The sequence below is a fragment of the Danio rerio genome, chromosome 12, assembly GCF_049306965.1.
Source record: "Danio rerio strain Tuebingen ecotype United States chromosome 12, GRCz12tu, whole genome shotgun sequence".
NCBI classification, from domain to species: Eukaryota; Metazoa; Chordata; class Actinopteri; order Cypriniformes; family Danionidae; genus Danio; species Danio rerio.
In genome coordinates this window covers 10,848,939-10,869,249 of record NC_133187.1, presented here as the reverse complement: position 1 = coordinate 10,869,249, position 20,311 = coordinate 10,848,939, and the positions used below count along the sequence as shown (strand labels likewise).

Genomic DNA, 20,311 nt, shown 5'->3' with positions numbered 1-20,311 from the left:
ACCTGCACATATTGTTGTTACACAATCCACTTGTGTAATTCTTCTTACAGATGTGTACTTTTATGTGTACTCTGTGTCCAAGCTGGTTTCGAACCTGCGACCTTCCGCATGGGAGTTGGTTGCTTTAGCAAGGAGTCTAAAGACCACGGCCTCTAGCATCACCATTACACATACACTGTATTCACATACTACTTACACATCTAGTTACCGTGTAAGTTCATAGGTATAAGCAACACTTAATATAATGTGGGACCAATTATCCCTTAAAAGCATGCCTGTCAACATTGGGATGTAAAAATAAGGCATGTATGCCCCTTTAAAAAGTCCCCAAATTACTGAATACGCTCACTTGGCTGACTGTTTCGATGTAAATAAACAGATAATTGGTCAGTAATATGTTTTATTATTATTATTATCAGGCCTGGATTGGCTAATCGGGAGGACCGGGAGAATTCCTGGTGTGCCGGTCCGTTTTTTGGCCGCGAGGGCCGGTGTCCCTAGCTCCAGAATCTGTCGCTCTCAGCAGTCACACTTTTTAAAAATATTTTATTTATTTACTTGACCACAGCCTTCTTATTCATTATTTTACCACAGCTCTGCTCTTTTTATCTATTTTCTCGTAGCCTCGTGACGATGCAGCCTGCAGGTTAATGATGATATAACTAGATAAGTCACATTTCAATATACAGCTGTTGTGGTACAGTGATTAGCATGTTAGGTTATGGCGCCGCCAACCTGGCTTCGGTCCTCGTCTGAGTAACTTTTTTTTTTTTTCTTCATTTTTATTGTTAAGACATATAATACTGTAAGGGTTGTTGAACATTTGAAGTTCTGAAGCAGCTGTTTTCTCAAAAAAAAAAAAAAAAAAAAGGCGTGATAGTGTAATTAGAAACTGAATTAGAAATGACCTTATTTTAATATAGTCAGTGGTGAACTGAGGTGGGCCAGTCTAAGGCTTGAAACTCCAGGGCTGAAAAAGAGTCCCACTCCAGCCCTGATTATTATATATATATTATTATTATTATATATATATACATACATTAGCAGCAAATAAAATAGCAAACAGTTCAGCTTATCAAAATGAATAGCTATTATAATGAAAAAGAATCAAGCTATCAGATCTTATTAGCCGTTTCTTCACTGTATAACTTGGATATTCTGATTATAGAGCAACCAATGAATCTCTCATTTATTTGGATTTTTTGCGCTGGATTACATTAAATAACAGAGGTGTCACTTTGAAAAATGCGCACATCCAATGTTATAATGAAAGCATTCGACCGCTTTCCTAACTTTTTATGCTCATTTAGGACGAAATTAGTTGTTTGAAAAAAGAAAACCCAACCAAGATCGACATCTTTAGATATTATTATTATTAGTTGTGTGTATCTGTTTAAACACGCACCCAACACCCAGACATTTTCTCCACTTCAAATCACGAGTACAGAATCTGTACAGGAAACAGCGTCTATTTATCACTATGGAGCGCGTCAGCTGACAGTCATGCATCGCTATAGACCAGGGGTGGCCAACCCTGTTCCTGGAGAGCCACCTTCCTGCAGATTTCAGTTGCTGCCCATATCAAACTCACCTGGCTGTAATTTTCACGTGGGGTTCAGGTCCTAGATAATTGGTTCAGGTGTGTTTGATATGGGTTGCAACTGAAATCTGCAGGAAGGTGGCTCTCCAGGAACAGGGTTGGCCACCCCTGCATTAGACTGTTTTGAGGATTGTGTCATGAATCTGGTTTGTTGATTGTCAACCTTTTCCCCTCTGTGTTCTCCTACCAGCTGTCAGCGCTTGCAATCAGCGCGAGCGCTGATCAGCGGCTGCTCTGTGCGTTTGCTCTCCGTGTATTTTGTCTTCCACAAATATCAGATCAAATCATCATTTGTCTCGTCTCGTCAAATCTTGTTAATCACCCTCCTGTGTTCATTGTTGCATGTTAAGATTGCCGCAGCTTGTTGCTCAACTGTTGACTGTGCTCTGACCATCAGCAACCGGAGGTCAGAGGTTCCCGCATCGCAGTGGTGGGCACGGACAGATCGTCTCTCCCTCTCTCTCGCTCCCAGCCGTGGGTGGCCCCTTTTGAGTTTTGATTTTGAAGATCCAGATCTGTGTTTATTTCCTCTGAATTAACGACAGACTGCCTTTGTTGAATGTCACTATTAAAAGACAGAGTTGAACTGCACAAACCTCTCTTTTGATTCTGTTCCGTGACAGATTGCATATAAAGGGGAGACGACACCTGTAATGAAAAGGAAAGGGAATCCCGCCGTTTTTATATTTATTTCAAAGTGTTTTCATCACTAAACAAAGCGAAAGCACAGAACAGACTTACATTTAAGAGCAAGGGGCGGCCCCTGGTGGTTCGGCGGTATGGGTTGCGTATAGGGAGGCTCGGCTTGTTTGCCACCCTTCAGAGAAAGACTGAAAATACGGGATACCTTTACGGGATGATAGCAGGATAGAACTGTAAAATACGGTAGAATCCCAGGAAAAACAAGGGGGTTGACAGGTGTGCTTAAAAGGGGACCCATAATTTACTTCTGAAACATTTTCAACAGAAACTGATAGTATGATAAGTATACGGATAGTATTTCACTTATTAAAATACAAAGAAATTGTAAATAACATTACAATACACTAATTTAAATAAACAAAGTTAAACAGTTTTTGTGAGGGGGAATTTTTGTTTTTTAAATATACTCCTATAATCTGCTTTATTTACCACTGTTTAACAGAATATGGTGTATTTTCCAGGGCCAATAGATGCATTTCCATGCTATTTACCTAATATTTACCTCCATGGCAATGGCATCAAATTTACTGACCATATAACCATATTTATAATAAATTTAAGCAAACATGCATGTTAAAGGAGTAAATTTAAATTTTTTTTGCCAAATATATTCTGCTGTGTTTATTTACTTATAACAGCAAATTACATAAAGAAACTGTGCGGTTTGAATGTTCAAAATCAGTCTGCATTTTTCATTTCAACCATTTAAACTGCTCATCATCAACTGTTGAGATAAGCAGGAGAAAAACCTATTAGCTGCACTTGTGTCCTGAATTACCCGGCTTCAAATGACTCTTAATTCGCTCCATTTCATTCCATATCTCTCGCATTATTATACAGCGGTGTGTTAATGTACAGAGCATCGCAGACATTGAGATCATAGGCTTGAATGACTTGTGCCGGTGACTCATTAGTTCATCATTAACACTTCGGTTGTGTGTAAGTGCTGGGTGGGGTTTGGACCTCCCTCCGGCCACTCAGGAGCTATAAAAGCATCATGGTCTGCAGCGAGAAAAGCAGATCAACACCAACCACCAACAGCAGCTCCAGCCAATCCTTCAGGGCTCCGACATCAACTGCGAAGTAAGTAGCATTCTGATTCCTTCACATGTTCATTATTAACAACTTTTTTATTAATTTGCTTATTAACGAAGGCAGAAAACATTCAGCAGGTTTAACAGTAAACATGAGAAAATAAGTTGAGTTTGTTAAAGAAAATAATTCATATACAGATGAAATCAGAATTATTAAACCCCATATGAATTTTTTTATTTCCTAAATTGTGTTTAACAGAGCTAGGAAATTTTTACAATATGACTGATAATATTTTTTCTTCTGGAGAAAGTCTTAATTGTTTTATTGTGGCTCGAATAAAAGCAGTTTTTATTTTTTTAAAAGCCATTTTAAGGTCAAAATCATTAGCCTCTTTTAGCTATATTATTTTCTCGATAGTCTACAGAACAAACCATCGTAATTCAATAACTTGCCTAATTACCCTAACCTGCCTAGTTAACTTATTTAACCTAGTTAAACTTTTAAATGTCACTTCAAGCTGTATAGAAGTGTCTTGAAGAATATCTAGTCAGATATTATTTACTGTCATCATGGCAAAGATAAAATAAATCAGTTATTAGAAATGAGTTATTAAAACTATTATGTTTAGAAATGTGCTGAAAAAATCTTCTCTCCCTTAAACAGAAATTGAGGGGAAAAAATAAACTGGGGCTAATAATTCAGGAGGGTTAATACTTCAGACTTCAACTGTGTAAATTGTGTATAATATTATAACTTGTATCATAACTTATTTTTAAAAACGAATTTCATTTTTCTTTGCTATAGTGACAGTGCAGAAAAAAACCCTTATTTCACAAGATATTCAGATTAAAGAGCAATTAAAAAGTTTTAACTCATTATACTATTAACTCTTAACTATTTATTTTCATTTATATATTTAATATATTTATTTAATATTGCACAGCTACTCGTGTGATATTGCTTTTAAATAATAAAATAAACTAAAATAATTTTGACCTTAAAATAGTTTTGAAAACATCTAACTGCATTTATTCCAGTCAAAGTAAAAGAAAGAAGACTTTCTCCAGAAGGCAAAAAATATATTCAAGGAAATACTGTGAAAATTTCATTTTTTTGGTCTGTTAATTAAAAAAAAAAAAAGAATAAAATACAAAACAAAAAAATATAGGAAAATAAGAAAAATATTTAGTTAGACCAAAAATGGAGATACAAGATAAAAAAATTAAAGTAATAATTGTAATAACGAATAATAAATTTACATAAAAATAACCATATAAAACTAACTGGGTCTAGGGCAAGGGATGCTGGATTGTTTGTGCTGAGGTTCAGGTGATGTGAATCTTCACAGAAGAGCAGTCATACTGTCAAAATGGGGTTAATGTGTTTCATTTCTTCATATAGGGAACAGTTGACTTCCTTATAAAACCTTAGTGAAGTAAACTTAATATCTTGATGAGTATGATGACATATCAGCACCAGGGATAGCTCCATTTCTATATGTATTCATGTGTTGTGTGTACTTAATTAAACTGTTGAGTTAGGTCTGAGAAAGAGTGGTGTGTTTTAAACAGTTTCTGTGCTCTAAGTGAAAGTGTTCTTCTATGTTTGTGTCAGATGGCGAGTGCACTGAGATCCTGGACTGTGCCGCTGGCTCTTGCTCTGTGCGTTATAGTGTGTCTCAGCAGCCTGGCTGAAGCGTATCCACCCAAACCTGAACCTCCAGCGGGAGACGTGGGTCCGGAGGAGATGGCCAAGTACCACACCGCTCTAAGACACTACATCAACCTCATCACACGACAGAGGTGAGCTTAAACAATCACACTCACAAAATGTATAAACAATTTTCACATAAAAATATTTTTATGTCTAAACAGTTGCAAAGAAATGAGAAGTAACACTAAATTGTGAATTTTGAGAACAACTGGAAAAAATGAACAGTGCAGAATATTGCAGAAACATTATAGTAGCTAATGGTAGCACTGGTTAGCCATTATTATTTAATAACAACTTTCATTAATAGCTAAAATATGCAATATGTGTTTCATGTGTTGTACATTAGTCACAATGAACCAACAATGACTTAAGCATTCACTGTACTCTCGTTTAGGTATAATCACTTTTAAAATGTATTACCAATTTCTGAAACTGAATCTTTAAGCAGTATTGCACAACTTGGAGACGAATTATATATTGTTGATGTTTAGCTTAATGTAATGGTGCCTTTGTTAATGTAAAAGAACAAATTTGTTGGCATATATTTTTTATCAAGCATCTAAAGTTATATTATAAATACACATTAGTTACACTGTTATGAATAAACACCAGTTAGCACTGAACATGTATTAGTTTATTTATAAATTAAATAATGAATTAAAAGTGTTTGTTTGTGTTTTATTATTTTGCAAATTGTGAAAAAGTTATTTTTATTGTTGTTTAAGATAATCAGAATTGGTAAAACACAATAAAATTCAGTGTAAATTGTAACTGAACTTATTATCTTAACATACAGATGAAGTCAAAATATTTTCCAAATGATGTTTTACAGAGCAAGGAATTTAGTATTCAGTATTTCCTATAATAGTTTTTCTTCAGGAGAAAGTCTTACTTTTTTTTGTTTCGGCTACAATAAAAGTTTTTATATATATTATGTACCGTTATCATGGCAAAGGTAAAAGAAATCAGTGATTAAAGATGAGTTATTTAAACTTTTATGTTTAGAAATTTGTTGAAAAAAAATCAAGACATTAGGGAAAATATACAGGTTGGCTAATAATTCTGACTTCAACTGTATGTAAGAACGAATTTACAGTTTATACACAATATTTGTGAATGTGTGTGTATATTTCACGATTAAAGCCTATTGTAGGGATTGCCTAACTTTAAATACTTCTTGAAATATGATTCTGTGGAAAAAACAGCAGAAAACAGCTAATGGCCCTGCAAAGATTTCCAGATGATAATGGAGAACATGAAGCTTTTATTAATGGATCCACTTCTAATTCTCTGTTTTCTCCCTCTTGCTTACATCAAAATGACATCATGTCCTATTTTCCAGTCAAACGGTTGTTATTTGAGCCTGTATTTGCGCATTTGTCTGAATTTCCCCCAACATGTCTATAGCTTCATTTAAAAGAGTAACAATTGATGACCAACTAAACTTCTCTGACCACATTTCTAGAACTGCTCAATCGTGCAGATTCGCACTCTATAACATCAGAAAGATCCGACCCTTCTTATCTGAACATGCAGCTCAACTCCTTGTTCAAGCTCTTGTTCTCTCCAAACTGGATTACTGCAACTCTCTACTAGCTGGGCTTCCAGCTAACTCTATCAAGCCTCTTCAACTGCTCCAGAATGCAGCAGCACGAGTGGTCTTCAATGAACCTAAACGAGCACATGTCACTCCGCTGCTACTCCGTTTGCACTGGCTGCCAGTTGCTGCTCGCATCAAATTCAAAGCTCTGATGTTTGCCTACAAAGTGACTTCTGGCCTTGCTCCTTCTTATCTGCTCTCGCTTCTGCAGATCTATGTGCCCTCCAGAAACTTGCGTTCTGTGAATGAACGTCGCCTCGTGGTTCCATCCCAAAGAGGGAAGAAATCACTTTCGCGAACGCTCAAGCTCAATCTGCCCAGTTGGTGGAATGAACTCCCTAACTGCATCAGAACAGTCACTCGCTACTCTTAAGAAACGACTAAAAACCCAACTATTTAGTCTCCACTTCACTTCCTAATCTGCAATTGCCTCTCTGAATATCACACTAACTGTACCAAAAAAAAAAAAAAAAATACTAATACTAATACTAATACTTCCCTTCTTAGACTTTACAGACCTGAAACTTGCCTATAGCACTTATTCATTGTTGCTCTTGGTTGTGTAAATTGCTTCCTTGTCCTCATTTGTAAGTCGCTTTGGATAAAAGCGTCTGCTAAATGACTAAATGTAAATGTAAAAGTTCTATATATAGAGACATGCTATTAATTGTAAGTAGTCAATACTATAGTACTTGATATTTACATGATACTCAAGAGTACTTACAGGACACCATCTAAAACTAAAACTATATGTTAAAAACATTCTGCTAGTGCCAGCTGGAATATATATACATATGAGCAATAGCAGCAGTGCGATATGGCGTCCCACCAGTGCTGATATACAGCCATATCGCAAAGCTACTCGTGTGATATTGCATTTATACAACAGTTCAACGGCACAATCGTGTATATAAATATTAAAATCAAACAAGGAGAGTCTAAAAACCCTGTTTTATTAGGAACTACTTTCTTCCGCCATTCATTCACATCTGCAGCTGATGTCAGTACAGCAGATGGCGTTACTAATTCACCAACATCACTTTAGAGCTAGTGTTTGAATGACTCTTTATGTCTAATGTGATCTCTTTAAGATTTTGAGGCTGAATGTGACATGAAAGGCCATCCATCTACAGAGATCTCTTCTTACAGTGTTACAGTCTACAGTATTTCTCTAGTGCAATCAGGATTTCACAATAATTAACTCCGAAAATAACAACGAATTCACTACCAACATGCTGTTGTGTTTGCGATAAGGAAAAACGCTTAACACAAGCGGCCTTTGCCTATTTCAATCTGCCAACACAACACACATTCCTGATATTCGAGCAAATCAGTATAAATACAGCACTACAACATACAAAAGAGAGAGATCGACTTATAATATCAAATATACCTGCTAACATGTCTCAGAAAATCCGGGAGACCGGGGGAGGGGGGTTTTCGGGGGTGAGGAAGAAATAAAAACGGGATGGTTGCAGGAGACAGGTCTGAAATACGGGATACTCCTATGAAAAACGGAAGTGTTGGCAGGTATTGCTTACTAGTTTAATACTGGTATGATCTGCTGTAGTTAGAAATCTGACTGTTATATCTTCTAAGCGTAAGGGCTTATTATGTGGTTTTGTCGCCATCTTGTGGATAGAAAACGTCAACCGTCGCCGACCAGCTCTCTAAGAAATAGTAAATATTTTAAAATAGGCACTATTCTTACAAATAAACTGCATAGTTGCAATCTAAACAGCTACATTCTCGACTAAAAAAGCCTCAAAAGTACATTTTGTTGTCTAACAACAGTTATAATTTGTCAAACTGTAGCGTCTCTATGTTGCTGGTTGTATGGCAGACTGACAGCAGACTGCAGACGGCAGACTGATGACATTACTGGCGAAATATCGCACGGCTACCAGCCAATCAGATTCAAGAACCAGACAAACCTGTTGTGTGTGTATATATATATATATATACACACACACACACAAGAAAAATTTTCACGGTATGTCTGATAATATTTTTTCTTCTGGAGAAAGTCTTATTTGTTTTATTTCGGCTAGAATAAAAGCAGTTTTTTAATTTTTTAAAATTAATTTTATGGTCAATATTATTAGCCCCCTGAAGCTAAAATCTTTTTAATAGTCTTCAGAACAAACCACCATCATACAATAACTTGCCTAAGAAGTGTCTGAAAAATATATAGTCAAATATTATTTATTTATTTACATCATGGCAAAGATAAAATAAATCAGTTATTAGAAATAAGTTATTAAAACTATTATGTTTAAAAATGAGTTGAAAAAATCTTCTCTCCGTTAAACAGAAACTGGGGAAAAAATAAACAGGGGGGCTAATAATTCAGTGGAGCTAATAATTCTGACTTCAACTGTATATTTAGATTAACTTACTAAAATAAATTGCAGAAATAGATGGCAAAAAAAGCAGTTTGTAAAGCAGCGTTGAGGAACAGTGTATACCATATATTTACAGCACTACACTTTTTCAATTGAACGGATTTAGTCTCAGTGAGTAAAACAGGCATATAAACTGCATCTACTTTGCAGTTTAAACAAAACCTCTCTCTTTTTTTTTGTTAATGGGTTTTCTCAAAGAGTGCGTTGCTATGTTTTTATCTGAACAACACTCACACAAGTGCAAGGGGTGGGCTGGGTTGCCAGATATCCTTCAACCTGTACACAACCCCTTATTATTGTGCTGTGCGTTAAGATAGATTGTTATTAAGTGGGATTAACATGTCTGGTTACGTTTCTGATGAAGTGTGCTGGAGATGTACCCTGATATTTTCTGCAACAACTTTAACCTTAAAAGGCAGCAATTAAGTGACGCTTATGGGTTATTTCGGTTCTTTTTTGCTTGTTTTTTGTAAATTTCCTTATTTTTCTGAATCAATTTACATTTATCTGGAAGCTCACACACTTTCAGATGGATTGGTCAAGTTGAATGATATTGTAGTCTCTATTTAGAGGCATTAGTCATTTAAATTCATTCATTCATTCATTTTCCTTCAGCTTTAGTTAACTTATTAATCAGGGGTCACCACAGCGGAATGAACTGCCAAGTTATCCAGCACATGTTTTCACAGCAGATGCTCTTCCAGCTGCAACCCAGTACTGGGAAACACCCATACACTCTCACATTCACACACATATACCACGGCCAATTTAATTTATTCAGTTCACCTACATTGCATGTCTTTGGACTTGTGGGGGAAACCGGAGCACCCAGAGGAAACCCACGCAAACACAGGCAGATCATGCAAACTCCTCACAGAAATGCCAAGTAACCCAGCCTGTCATTTAATTATTTAATTTTATTAATTAATATATATAATATTTTTATATAATTGTTAAAATTCTTTTGTTTTGTTCTATGTATTTAATTTTATTCCAGTTAACATTTTTTTTGTTTTTGTTTCAGGAACAAGTATTGTAGATTTTATTAACAGTTTGAATTAGTTTTTACTACGTATGTTCTGTTTTTATGTCATTTTACTTAAAGATTTTGTCATTTTCATTAGTTTTTCTTTTTTATAGCTAACATTTTACTTAATTAATTGATTTTATTTGAGTTAATTTCAGTTGTTAATATTAATGTTGATATTTATTAAGTTAATAATTGTAACATCATATTTAATGTGACAAAGTTTTACATGTAATACCCCTGTTATAAAATAAAGCTTCATGGCACAACAAAATATAAAAGAATTGATTCAAAGACCTCTGCAATCGTATTACTAAATAATTCAGTTGTCTAACATCATTGTGCCTTTTAAAAACTCTAAAAACGATGTTAACGAACAAGTCTTTCAATAGATTCATTCTAAAATGCTGCTTCATTCATCAGTGATACTTTAAGTCATTTATCATTCATTCATTCATTTTCTTGTCAGCTTAGTCCCTTTATTAATCCGGGGTCGCCACAGCGGAATGAACTGACAACTTATCCAGCACGTTTTTTTAACGCAGCAGATGCCTTTCCAGCCACAACCCATCTCTGGGAAACATCCACACATTCACAGACACACTCATACAATACGGACAATTTAGCCTACCCAATTCACCTGTACAGTATGTCTTTGGACTATGGGGGAAACCAGAGCACCTGGAGGAAACCCACGCGAACACTGGGAGAGCATACAAACTCAGCGACCTTCTTGCTGTGAGGCGACAGCACTACCTACTGCGCCACTGCCTCGTCCATTCTTGAAATAATTTTATCAAATTTTTTCCTAAAAACTATTTAGTCAAATTAATTCAATATTTTGCAGAAATTGCATCTAGTAAACAACATGCTACTTATGGCAGTTGTTTATTCAGAATCATTCGCGAATTTTAATCTCTGTTATACACAAAAATCAGGATTTATTGTTTATCCAGAATTGTGCAGGTCTAAAAGCCCCTTTACTGAGGACATAAACTATAACAATAGACACTAGGGATGGGCGGATCGATCCTGAAGTATCGATATTTTCGATACTAGGAAAGTATCAAAAGGGTTAGATCCTTAAGTAAAAGTATCAATCCTTTCGGGGGGGGGGGCTGGTGTTCTTACTGAGTGATCAGAGATTTTAGATTGTCTCAATAGTTATAGCGTCCCATATTTTATAAATATTTATTTAAATAGGAACACGAATGGGAACTATAATATTCTTCCACTGTATCTCCGCTAATAGGTCAGTGTTAGCTCAGAGCACAGTAGTACAGACACCACACACACCCAGCGCAGGTTGTAAAACTCGATAGCGGATCTGTGGTCATCATGACTGTATGTACACAAAGTATAATCTGGAGTTATTTTACCTGATTAAAATATTTTTGTAGTTTAGTATAAATAGTTTTTAATAAACTTGTTTATCAAATAAAATACAAAGTTTAGGTACATGTAACAATTGAGAGATGTACTAATATATATTTTTATATGCCTGTAACGCAGCTTTAAGAATATATATTATATTTCTTAGATGACTCCCAAAGAGCATCAACTATTGCAAGAAGCATGGGAGAGAGTTTACTATTTTATTTTTTTAATTAAACAAGGTTTGTGCAGTGTTTTGTTTTTCATTATATGTGGTGCTATTTTGTCAATTATAGTTCTGTAGTTTTAATAAATGTAATCATGTGTCTTGTGTTTTATTTATTAATATTAATTATAATTATAAAGGTGATAATCATTTTTAAAAATCACTATAAAATATTTCATTTAGCCTTAGTATTGGTATTGTATCGATATCGGTATCAATGATACTTGTCTTGAAATACTTGCCATCGGATCGGAAACAAAAACATTGGTATCACCCATGCCTAATAGACACAGTTCTAATTCATTTTTATTTGTAAATGGCGCCTTTACCCAAGGTCGCCTTACAATAAGCATCAACAGCCATGCTAAAACAAACTAAATATTACTAAAACAATCATTGACCAAACAGGGTAAAACACATTAGCGAATATAAAAGAACATAATAAAAAACATGATAAAAAATTGTTAAAGAAAAGCCTGCTTAAAAAGATAAGAAGCATATTAGTCAGATTTTGCTTTTATTAATGCTTAAATATAATAGAAATTATACTTAAATATAATAATAATAGACACAGTTCTGCAAATCTTTATCCATATCTTAAATATGTAAGGACAACAGAGATCACACCACAACTATAACAATTATGGCAAAAAGGAAAAATATCAGTTTAAGATTTTTTTTTTTTAAAGTTGATCAACAAAAGCATTATTAGCCAATCAGAAATAATAATGCTTGAAGATGTAAAACTGCAGCCTGCAATTAGAATAAACGAATGTATTTGTTGTTGTTGTGGATGCTAATAGGGAAAATGTTGGAGAAATCTTCTGACTTTCATAGTATTTCATGTTCCTGCTGTACGATGGATGTCAATGGCTGCTTTTTCCCAACATTCTTCAGCATATCCTTTTTTTTGTTTAACAGAAGAAAGAAAAAATACAAATTTAGAACAACTTAAGTGTGAGGAAATATTGATGAATTTTTCATTTTTGAGTGAACTAACTCATTAAATCATAAAGGACTAGTTCACCCAAATATGATAATTACTATTTCCTCACACTCCAATGGTTCTATATATATATATTTACTTTCTTTCTCCTCGGCTGGGTCAGTTGGCATTTCCGTGTGGAGTTTGCATGTTCTCCCTGTTTTGCCGTGGGTTTTTGCCGGGTGCTCTGGTTTCCCCCACAGTCCAAAGACACGGGCTATAGGTGAACTGAATAACCTAATTTGGCCATAGTGTGTGTGTGTATGTGTGTATGTGTGTATGTGTGTGTGTGTGTGTGTGTGTGTGTGTAAGAGTGTATGGGTGTTTCCCGGTGTTGGGTTGCAGGCTGGAAGGGCATCCGCTGCGTAAAACATATGCTGGATAGGTTGGCAGTTCATTTCGCTGTGACGACTCCTGATTGATAAAGGGACTAAGCCGAAAAGAAAATGAATGAACGTCTTTATTAAAACATCCCTAAAACAGATCAAATGCAGCTTCAGTTGTTTTATTGGAATATTTTCAGGCGACAAGAGTACTTTTGTGTGCGTATAAAACAAAAATAACTAATTTATTCATCAGTTTCTTCTCATCAGTGTCAGTATATTGCACACATTCACAAGTCTTGCGCAGCAACTATATTAACTTCCAATGCTAAATACACATCATTTATGCTACAGTTGTAAATGTCAAAGTGTGAAGCTCAAATCGTGCATAAATTATTCATCATCATCATCTTCTCCTTCAGATATGGGAAGCGATCCACCCCTGAAGCCGCTGTGGCTGAACTGCTGTTTGGCGATGATGAACAGGACATCCGGCCTCGGTGAGCACTGACTGGAATATCTCAGTTGATCTTATATCACAGTTATTGTATTTTACCTTTACTGACATGCTGTATACGTCCTGAGATGTGTCTTGATTTTGATTTGATTTTGATTTCTGCACAGTGTTGAAGACTTGTTATGGTGATTTGACTCCTCTCTCCTCCTCTGGCTGGTGCATTGGCTTTCTTCACCCATCCATGATAATGATAATAAATGAGTTTACTGAACAGCAGAAACCAGCATGAGCCAAACCCTCATCAAAATGAGGCTCCAAAAACACCTCATGATCTGTACATCTCTCTCAGCCTCCTCCTTTCTCTTATGTTCTCTCTCTCCCTCTCTCTCTCTCTCTCTCTCTCTCTCTCTCTCTCATGGTTTAATTTATGCTATGTGAAAGACAATTGTAAATAATTTATTATTCGCTGACAAAATTGACTATAATAAAAATGACTGAATGTTGAATATTTGATTCTGCTATTTATTTATAAACTCTTTAGAAATATTATTATTGATGTTTCAAAGTGGCTGTACATATTTAAAACCCTATATGTATGATTTATTTCATCAAAATATCTAAAAACTTTTACACTCACCGGCCACTTTATTAAGTACACCTGTCCAACTGCTCGTTAATGCAAATTTCTGATCAGCCAATAACATGGCAGCAACTCAATGTATATAAGGATGTAGACAGGGTGAAGATGATCTGCTGCGATAAAAACTGAGCATCAGAATGGGGAAGAAATGTGATTTTGAACGTGGCATGGTTGTTGGTTCTAGACAGGCTGGTCTGAGTATTTCAGAAACTGCTGATATACTGGAATTTTCACGCACAACCATCTCTAGGGTTTACAGAGAATTGTCTGAAAAAGAGGAAATATCCAGTCAGCGGCAGTTCTATGAGTGCAAATGCCTTGTTGATGCCAGAGGTCAGATGAGAATGGCCAGACTGGTTCCAGCTGATAGAAAAGGCAACAGTAACTCAAATAACCACTCGTTACAAGCCATCTTCTGATAGATACTGTACTTCCTTCAGGACAATATGCCATGTCACAAAGCTCGAATCATCTCAGACTGGTTTCTTGAACATGACAATTAGTTCACTGTACTCAAATGGTCTCCACAGTCACCAGATCTCAATCCAATAGAGGACTTTTGTGATATGGTGGAACGGGAGATTCACATCATGGATGTGCAGCCGACAAATCTGCAAAACTGAGTGATGCTATCATGTCAATACAGACCAAAATCTCTGAGGAATATTTCCAGTATCTTGTTGAATCTATGTTACGAAGGAGGCAGTTCTGAAGTGAGTCCAACCCAGTACTAGTAAGGTGTACCTAATAAAGTGGTCGGTGAGTGTATATATTGCTGACTTACAGTACATATATCGTCATCATTAGCGACACCAGTGGGCGGAAATAGAACTGCAAACAACAATGTTTTACTCATGCTTGCACTTGTTCTCATGTAAAATAAAAAAGCATCTTTACACCGCAAAGGAGACACAGAAAACAAAACTAAAGTAGCATTGATTTTCAGAAATGTGTTTTTACAGAAACCATTTAACCCTTGTGTGCTGCCGGGGACTTTTTCATCCACACTGAAGGGATTTTGAGGCCACAGTTGGCCACAACTTTCTCTGTCTCCTATAGTTTCTGGATGCAGCCTGGATGATGCAAGTTGAGACTGCAAATCTCAGTAATGCCATGTCAAACACAATGAAGTCAATGGAGCTACAGGTGTCACTGTGAGGGTTAGGGGTGGGGCTAGGTGAGTGGATTAAAAAGCATTGCATGCAGCTCAGATTGCAATGCACCAGGTCTGCATCCAGACCCTTCTCTCTGTTCCTGCAAATGGACTGATTTTCGGTGACAAATTTTATTTTGATCATATTTTGGGAAACTGTTTGGGATTTTTTCAAAAACTCAACAATGCACTGTGGGCAAACTGACTTTTATTTTCATTTTGTTATTGGCTGTTTTTGCCCCATTAGCCTCCATTATAACAACAATTTTTTACACCATATTATTATCCATACTTTATTCTTGGTGGTTTTCCCTCTTGGTAAAAGGTTCAGTTTGTATTTTTTCCTGTTTATCATTGGTTAAAGTGCAAAAAGAAACTTAGTTTTTCAATGTCTGTGTGTTAGATAGATAGACAATGTTAGAGAGACCTATGCACTTGATGTGTTTGAGAAAATAAAAAATAAGCACCTCAGAACATAGTAAACATAGTAAGTGCATTTATGCACACACTTTAATCTTCTGTTTTACCTCATAGAACTCCATATAAATGCCAGAAACTTTTTTTGCCCAGGGCTATCTGAAAGATTAATGCTGCCAACTGATGATGAAGAGTGAAAAGGACACATTTGACCTCTTCCCAACTGAGAAAACTACCAGCAATCAAGAATGCATGATTATATGTTGTCAAGGCTTTGCGCTCAAAAAAATGTTGTTATGACAGAAGGTGCAGGGCCATAGTGAGACTCCTTTTCAGCCCTGGAGTTTTAAGCCTTAGACTGGCCCACCTCAGTTCACGGCTATGTTAAAATAACATCTTTTACAATTTAGTTTCTAATGACACTATCACGTCTTTTTCAAGGAAACAGCTGCTTTAGAACTTCAAATGTTTTTTGAGAACATTAAAGGCTAGCTAAGGGCCTACTCACACTATGCTATCCGAACCGTGCCCAGGCCCGTTTCCTGGATCGTTTAAGGAGTGTGAGTGCTCTGAATTGGGCTCAGGCACGGTTCACTTGGCCAGCCCTGGCCCTGAGTGTGGTTCACTTGGGCTTTGACACGGTACGCTTGTGTGTGAGTGCAAAAATGCACCTGAGCCTGACACTGAAGACGAGATGTGACTTTTAAGGGACTATTTCATATGGATTTATTAATCATTCTTACTGTTCAGTGAACGCAATCTGTTGTAGATTATTAAAGACGCAAACCCCTCACTGCATGACAGCTGCGCACCTTCAGCAAACCTCCTAATTCCTGCAGCACGAGGACTTTATGGTTGCTTATGAGCGTCAAAAGGGGCAGATCTGTTCGGCGAAATATTTCAAAGCGTATCATTGCATATTAAACGACTTAAATGATTTAACTAAAGAAATCTCCTCTGTGCTGAGTGAGAGCGCTTAGTGAACAGCACGGCGTCGATGACGTAAGCGTGCCCAGGCCCGAATGTAATGTGAGTGCAGGCCGTCGGGGGAGATGGAAGGGGGGACAAGCGTGCTTTGGCCCGGTTTAAGGCTACTGTACATAGTGTGAGTACGGCCTAAATCTCCAACACTGATCTTTCAAACATCACAATGTCCTTTCCTGCAATATCTGAATATCTGGATTTGCAAAATTTTTTTTATAGATATCTAGTCCTTAGTAATGGTGGTCACACAAAAAATTAAAGTATGTACAATATAAATAACCCAAACAGTATTATATGTCTTGATACTAAAATAAAATTAAAAAACTACTTAGGTGAGGTTCGAACTTGGGTCGGCAGCATTATAAATGACGCGTCGTCAAAGGTGTTGTCAAGATAAATGATTTTGGAATAAAGAATAAAACACGTATTGCACTGTTATCCGCAAGACTCTTTTAACCATTGTGTTACTTTCTATTGATGGCTTAATCTTTTTCTCCCTTTTTAACCTGCAGGCTGCATTTTGCTCACGGGGCGGTGAGAAAATAAATAAAAACAGCGGAGCTGCAGTAAAATATAAAAAGAGTGAGGCTATGGTCAAATAAATAAATAAATGAAAAAAGTGTGACTGCTGAGAGTGCAGGCAGCTAAGGACACCGGCCCTCGTGGTCAAAAAAATGGACCGTCCCATCGGGAATTCTCCCGGTCCTCCCGATTAGCCAATCCGGGCCTGAGAAGGGGTCAAAACAGCCCCTAACATAACGAGAGAGTAGTCTATTTGAACAATACACAAGGATTAATGTGGCATACCCTCTTTACACTGAATTCTGAGCAGACACCGATACATAAATTGGCTGTGTAGATGACTTAAAAGACTAAAGAACATAACCTGGGAAAGTTCTGTTTCATTACTAGCTGCAATACACATAAAACAAAAACTATTGATGGATTAAAATTCTTACATGTGGCCCCTAACCTATTCTCAAACAAAGAAAGAGAGTTTGTGTAGTAGACTAAGTATGTATGTACGGTACACCACTAGATGGAGGGACTCAACAAATTTTGGACATTTAATTTTTCATTTCTTTTTGTCCATCATCATCGAATCACAGTTTAAAACTTTAGTTGTCTATTGCTGTAATGTAAGGTAAACAAGATGTTTTCAGATACCATTAATTAAATACAAAATCAAACTAATTGTGTAGCAGCTTTAAATAGGTAGCCTAACGTTCATAAATAACGTCAAATTAAAATAGTTTTATTAAATCATGTAAATTAAGATGAAAACATTGCTAACAGCTCGTTAAATTTATTATAAAAATGAGGATTTTTTTCAGGTAACTAATTATTTATTATCAAAGGTATTTTTGGAAAACAGCTAACATTCTGGTGTAACAGTGTGTTCTGTAGTCTGTAGGTTAGGATATGGTTGTTATTAACAGAACACTTAAACATTTAATAGTATGTAAAGACGTAGAGATTGCGGAATATGATGAATGGTTGTTAAAGCTGTAAAGGTCTCGATAGTTTAACACAGGGTGGCAGAAGTAATTCGGTGGGGTCCGCAGAGAGGCGTGGAGTGCGTTTCCCCTTTAAGACTCAAAGCATCTCAATACAACAAAAGCGCATCGCCGCAGGTCACATACGTGATGTAAAGCGGCTACTCAAATCTTCGTTTAGTTATCAGGCAATTACATATTAACCGAGCAGGTGGTCTGGCTCAAAGTGTTTCGTGTAATAACATCGCTGTCCTGTTAGACTCACTGGTTGCTGTGTTATCAGGTGTGTGTCTGAGTGTGGTAAATGAGACGAGAAATTCGTGATAATTTGAGCACCGATGGATTAAACGCGTAATTCAGCGAGCATCACGATGACCGCCGTCTGCAGAAAGTGAAAGACGAGCACATACTGCTGCTTTATTCATCCTGTCGGACATCATCATCACAGGTGAGTCAAAGGCATTCATGACTGATAGCGAAACTGCATTACACCCTTTCTGCACGTCATGTAGAGTTTGAGCCGAACTGATTTCAGTCTTGTTTCACTAATGTCGGTGTTATGGATGCTCGTATAGTGGCATTACATTGGCTTTTGATTCCGTGGTTAATAACGTACGCATTGAAAAATATTATAATGTAAAATAACAAGAAAATAGTACTAAGACATGTCTTAATCTGACGCTCTGCCTGATATCATAACTACATCACATAACTGCGTCAAACATTAAAATAGGCTTGCTTAAATCAGTCAAGTCACCTTTATTTTTCAAAGTGGATGCAAATTGACTGTGCAAATTGTAGCAAAGCAGATATAAAGAGATAAACGGGCAAAACAGCAGGCCTAATGAATGATCAATTTTCAGTAACAGTACAGAATTCATCAATTTGGAAACGAGCTCAGTTCTGCGGTAAACAGTTAAAGGAGAAAGTAAAAATAACAGTTCGGATAATTAACAATGACGTCACCCACACTAGAGACTTCGTATGCTAATCAATTTGTGTTTGGGAGGAATCGATAAAACACCTGTTTTTGAATGCACATATACTCAAATGTATTGGGTGGATGTTGAATATCTTATATTTAAACTTACAAAATTAAAAATGTAGTTTTCTTTTAAAGATATTTTTGACATTAATATCAAAACTTTGGAAAAAAATTTGTTTATTAATTTAATGATAATAAATGGAAAGTACCATGTACACAAACAAAAATGGTCCAATGATAAGCCCAATATGTATTTGTTTAAAACTGATCTTAAGCATTTAGAAACCCTAGAAGACACAAAAAATAAAAAGCTATAAGGATGTATGCAATTTTGGAATCTTTATCTTATGATACATTTTTGGCAATTATAAATCCCCTGTAATTTTATTTATTTATTATTTTAGTATTTTTTTAATTCTCTACTGATTTGTTCCTTTGATTAAAAAAAATCAGTATGCATTGTATTCCTCTTTTTTTTTTTTTTGCATGCTGTTGTTCTTGTTATGCAATAAAAACTCAACAATGCACTGTGGGCATTGACTACCCTGTCGTTATGTTAGTGGCTTTTTTGCCCCATTAGCCTCCATTATAACAACAGTTTTTGATTGCAAAGCCATGCCACCATATTATTATGCATACTTTATTCTTGGTGGTTCTCCTTCTTGGGAAGAGGTTCGGTTTGTATTTTTACTGTTTATCATCTCTTACAGTGCAAAAAAAGCTTTCTCAATGTCTGTGTATGTGTGTGTGAGAGAGAATTTAAGATAGACCTATGCACTTGATATGTTTGATAAAAAATAAAAAATAAGCACCTCAGAACATAGTAAACATAGTAAGTGTATTTATGCACACACACTAATATCTTCTGTTTTACCCCCTAGAACGCCATATAAATGCCAGAAACTTTTTTTTGCCCAGGGCTATCTGAAAGGTTAATGATGATCAACAGTAAAAAGGACACATTTGACCTCTTCCCAACAGGGAAAACCACCAACAATCAAGAATGCATGATTATATGGTGTCAAGGCTTTGCAATCAAAAAATATTGTTATAATGGAAGGGGCAAAAACAGCCACTAACATAACAAAAAGGTAGTCTGTTTGAGCAAAACACAAGGATTAATGTGGCATACCCTCTTTACACTGAACTCTGAGCAGACACAGATACTTAGATTGGCTGTGTAGATGAC

The 20,311-nt window shown here is 36.1% G+C and overlaps 2 protein-coding genes across 6 annotated transcripts in view; both read left to right on the top strand.

The window, feature by feature from the left end:
* Window positions 1-3,320: 3,320 nt before the first annotated feature.
* pyyb (peptide YYb) lies at window positions 3,321-13,953 on the top strand. The gene is made up of 4 exons (NM_001327895.1): window positions 3,321-3,385; window positions 4,952-5,139; window positions 13,413-13,490; window positions 13,615-13,953. Exons 2-4 carry the CDS (start codon window positions 4,952-4,954, stop codon window positions 13,634-13,636), a joined length of 288 nt encoding a protein of 95 aa, NP_001314824.1. The 5' UTR covers window positions 3,321-3,385; the 3' UTR covers window positions 13,637-13,953.
* Window positions 13,954-18,239: 4,286 nt separating this feature from the next.
* Window positions 18,240-20,311, top strand: part of mpp2b (MAGUK p55 scaffold protein 2b) — a 101,044-nt gene continuing 98,972 nt past the window's right edge. For 4 of the 5 annotated variants that reach the window (XR_012387531.1, XR_012387532.1, XM_073917547.1 and 1 more), the window contains exon 1: window positions 18,240-18,585. The gene's annotated coding sequence lies outside the window, so the exon portion shown is untranslated. 5 annotated transcript variants of the gene reach the window in all.

What these genes read in the sequence shown, in the direction of transcription:
- pyyb (NM_001327895.1), top strand. Translation starts at nt 4,952, where the DNA reads ATGGCGAGTGCACTGAGATCCTGGACTGTGCCGCTGGCTCTTGCTCTG. An exon ending in AACCTCATCACACGACAGAG is followed by an intron (nt 5,140 to 13,412) that starts GTGAGCTTAAAC and finishes CTTCTCCTTCAG; the next exon opens with ATATGGGAAGCGATCCACCC. An exon ending in GAACAGGACATCCGGCCTCG is followed by an intron (nt 13,491 to 13,614) that starts GTGAGCACTGAC and finishes ATTTCTGCACAG; the next exon opens with TGTTGAAGACTTGTTATGGT.